The following is a 4397-nucleotide window of genomic DNA, read 5'->3' on the forward strand; positions in this document are numbered from 1 at the left end:
GTATTCTGCCTATATTGATATCGATCAACAACAATTGTATCTTATTCCTTTTTTATTGATATAAGGGACATTTCCCATCTGCAATTTTTTTAATACTACCTTTTTTTTTTTTTTTGGATTCCGTTACATTTGACATACTAAAGTTTTATTACAGCAGCTGCACAAAGTTAATCCGAAATACAATTATGATTGTATAACAATTTTTGCAAGTCATAACCATCCATATCTTGCGCTTAATTTTTCATCAGATTAGAGAACAATCCAATTATTTGATTTTTTTTTTGTCCAAAAACAATCCAAGTATTTGATAGTAAATGGAACTTTGTACTTGAAACTGTGAATTGTTCTAGTTGTGCATTCTAAGAAAACCAGAGAGGAAAAGTAGGCGGACCATTGAAACTCAAACTCAACTTCAGAAATGAACATTGACATGTAAAATCCGTATAGCAGTTACAGTATATCGGAGAATATAAAGCTATCATCATGACAGATGCAAACATATGCTACCTGGGAAAAATGTGGCACCACTCAACCAGTAATCTACAAGCTTAACAAGTATAGTTTCTGTTGGTAGGAAAAATATTAATAATCCTTCTTCCTTCCCCGAGTTTATATATCAGATCTTTCTTATACATAGAGCTACTGAGACATCATTTTTGGAAAATACAGACGAAGAAACACGGCAGGTTTAATAAGTAAGCAAGTATGCGCATTAACTACTTTCTTTTGGCCAATGCACATTGACAATTAAGGAACTGTCTTTCATTGGCCAGTGAGAACAGAATATTTCATGTCAATTTGATGATTTCAAGGTTTTCTTAAAACTTCTAAGGAAGCTCCACATGAAGGTGGAAACAAAGAAGAGGATGATACCAGTAATAATGGCATACTTGAGACCAAGATTCACCAACAAATTGACCAGCAGCCCAGCAAATACAACCCCAACAAAATTTGCAGATACAGCGGACCAAAATGGCATATCAAGAATGGATGCTATAATGGCTCCAGACCAAGCCCCTGTTCCTGGAAAAGGAACAGCCACAAACAGCATTAGACCTAGCCATTGAAACTCCTCCACTGGGCCAGCCTTCTCTTTTGCATTCTTAAACAGCTTGTCCAAGAATCGAGGTGCAGTAGGGCTCTTTGCAGCGAGGAAAGATGCAAATCTTTTAAGGTAGAGAATAATGAAGGGCACAGGGACCATATTCCTACATCAATAACACAAAGCTTGCCCAATCAACTATCTAGCAATCACCTCTTTTATCAGCATCAAAATTTCTAGATCTTCAAGTTGATACAAGAAAAAAAAAATCGATGTATAGCTCTTGGATATCCTATACAAGCACCAACTTACAGGCATAAGGGAGAAGGAATTCTAAATATAAACTATCCAGCCAACGAAAGATAGAGCTACATTTGCTACATTGGGTATTACAATAAGCAAACAAGTTCAACCAACTGACGATCAGCAGGCATACCAGAATTTTATCATTTCATGTTAGGGAAAAATCTGAAAAACTAACAGTTTGATCCCTAAATTATTAGACCAATGTAGCTTTAACCTGAAATGAGTGAATTTACAAGTTAAACTAATTAACACTTCGTTATTTTCAAGGACTATAGCCAACAATTCAGTCCCATATTGTTAGTCTACTCTTCAAATAATTAAAGATGAATGATATCAATTAAAAAAGAGACAAACCCAAGAACGGATAAGACAGTTAAAAACACAGGATTGAGTTGCATCCAGTAGCCAACAGGAATAGCCCCACGTAGCTCAAGAACAGGAAGCGTTGCAAGGCTAAATACCACAAATTCATCAGGCCAACCCAATTTCCTGAGCGCATTTGCAATATTTAAGCCAAAGCCTGAGGCTTTAATCGAGTCAGCAGCAGCATTAGCATCCTTAGAAAAAGCAAACCAAGCTAGAGACAGAGAAGCACAAAAGAGGACCCAAAAAGTGAAATTAATCGGCCTATCCTCCAACAGAAGTAACCTCTCAGTTCCATCAACATCATTCAAGCATTCATCCGAAGAAGCTCTAACTTTGGATACTACAGAATGGTTAGTCACAAGAAGAGGCTTCAAATGGTGGGAGTCGCGACAAGTGATATAGGATTTTGATTTGGAAGCACATTGTCGGACATTGACGATGAAGGAGCAGCGATTAGGAGGTGAAATTCTGTGATGGACTTTTGCAAAACAGAATGTGGGCGTTAATGCTAAAGCAGAGGCGGCCATCGCAGTATCACACCGATTAGGGGGAAAAAGGAATAACGAAAAAACGGTTTCAAATGCGAACAAACGAAGGGAATCGAATCACTTCCAACTCCATCCAAATGGGTCAGCGAGGAGTGCGCCTACTACGGGGTTAACTATGAATTTCAGGGATCACTTCTGGGGATGACTATAGAACGAAAAGGGTTCCTGGGAAAGGAAAATCGATACCGTTCTTTCACATTTCGAAGTTCAACGACGAGATTAATACAGCAACACCCAGGGTGCAAAGGATTAGGGGTTTGAGGGGTAGATGGGTTCTTGAGGGATTCTGAGAGTTGGATAAAAACGAAGGGCGTTACCAAACACAACAACGGAGTAGGCAATGCTGCTATGGGCTCAGGATGAGAAAGAGGAGCATCCGTTTTGACCCGTGGAGTATACTTTGGTTTGTCTCATCTAACCCAAAATTTTGACTCAGCAGATTAAAAGTTAAATGTTAATAAAACAGCTTTAAATTTTGTCACAAAAAAGAAGACACGCTTTAAATTTTAGAGAAAATCCCAAAAAATATATCTCTTAAATTTCAAAATTCTAAATTATTTTTATTTATAACACTTTAATTGTAATTGACTATATTTAAAAAGCAAATTATAACACATTTTTGTAATAATTTTTTATTTGAGATTTTGAAATTTAAAAGGTATTTTTTAAATATTTTTTTTCTAAATTTTAATTCTTTGACATGAGATTTTTAAATGCAAAGAAACAAGTAGAGCTTATTTAAGAGTTGAAATTAAAGCACTAAAAATACAATTTTAAAACTTAAAAATAAGGTTCAAAAAACTAAATTAGTCACTCAACGAGTCAGAGTAATGGTTCAAGGATCAGTAGGTCAGATTGAGGTTAACTCGAGGTTCGACCAGTTATATTAAAATAATATAATTTAATTAAAAATAATAAAATACAATTAACATTAATAATCACTAATAACAAAATATAAGAAAGTACACCAATAATTTAATTGTAATAATAAAAAAATTAAAATATTAAAAATATCCATTCTTGAAAAACTTTAATCACTAAAATTAAAAATATTATATTATTTATAAAAATATTTGGTTATAAATATTTATATTGTTAACCAACTTCCGTCCTTTTATTAATTTTACAATACGTATTTATATATAATGAATACTTCCTCCAATCCTATTTATATGCTTCAATTTGGGTTTGTTTTAACATTTAATGTATTTTTTAATTTTATCTTTTAATTATTTATTCTCTCTTATTTGTTACACTATTTCTCATCACATTTCTCTATACATTCTCTTTTATTCTTTTTTCTCATTTATTGGGCCTCAGCTGATGTACTTATTTGGCTATGTATGTTTCAATATTATGTTGAATGTCTTGTACTTTGAATAACTTGTAAATAGATGGACCATCGGTCAATACTGGTTGATTGGGTTTATTATTTTTGTCTCTTAGCCTCTGTTTTTCATGGTACCAAAGCCCAAAGTTAGCATTCTGGGAAGCCCAATCCAAGCAAATATTAAAAGCCCAATGACAACTTCTCTACCAAGCTCCCTGAATCCAAAAGAGACGACACTGTCTCTTGTTCCTACAAGATAATGTCTCTTGCTTCTTCAAGATAGTTCTTGAAATCATGTTCTTTGTGCCCTAGCCCACATTTGCAATCGCCATTGTTGTTGTAGAAGGTTCTGACGACGTGTACGACTGAATGACCAAGAAGGAAGCATTGGGTAAAAACATTGTTTTTTTCTAGTGTGTGACCTCTCCACCATCGTGTTCGACCTTTCTCTTGCGGGGTTGATCTTTGGTGCTACTATGGGTGAAACCACTTCTCAAAGAATTCCAATGCACTGACCGAACTCTTGTTCGCCGTTTAGCTTAACCGTAAGCATACAGGTTGCGAGTAGTATAAAAAGTATAATTTCCTAGAGATTTAGGCCAAACAAGTTAAAAAACCGCAATTATGTTCATGATTAGGTTAAGTGAAATTAATGTAAATGAAGTTGTTTAAAGAAGGTACTTTGAAAATAGAGGTTAAAATTAAAGTTAAAAACTTGACTTTGAAACAGATAAGGATCTAGGATTCTTTCTCACTATTGTACTTCATAAAACTTGATTAGAAACTTCTCATTTAGTGTTTTAAT

General features: G+C 34.4%; 1 protein-coding gene across 2 annotated transcripts; it reads right to left on the minus strand.

Moving 5' to 3' along the window:
• Positions 1 to 393: 393 nt before the first annotated feature.
• Positions 394 to 2582, minus strand: LOC114759586 (uncharacterized). Of its 2 annotated transcripts, none has more exons than XM_028948788.1 (2): positions 1810 to 2582; positions 394 to 1141 (listed from the first exon to the last, which is right to left on the minus strand). In XM_028948788.1, the coding sequence occupies exons 1-2, from the start codon at positions 2239 to 2241 to the stop codon at positions 794 to 796; spliced, it is 780 nt and encodes a 259-aa protein (XP_028804621.1). In that variant the 5' UTR covers positions 2242 to 2582; the 3' UTR covers positions 394 to 793. The 2 variants fall into 2 exon arrangements, with proteins under 2 accessions (XP_028804621.1, XP_028804620.1); XM_028948787.1 differs by having other exon boundaries at positions 394 to 1208; positions 1703 to 2575.
• Positions 2583 to 4397: the final 1815 nt, after the last annotated feature.

Source organism: Neltuma alba, unplaced genomic scaffold, assembly GCF_004799145.2.
Source record: "Neltuma alba isolate B1F8T4 unplaced genomic scaffold, ASM479914v2 tig00010867_pilon, whole genome shotgun sequence".
In the NCBI taxonomy this organism is placed as follows: Eukaryota; Viridiplantae; Streptophyta; class Magnoliopsida; order Fabales; family Fabaceae; genus Neltuma; species Neltuma alba.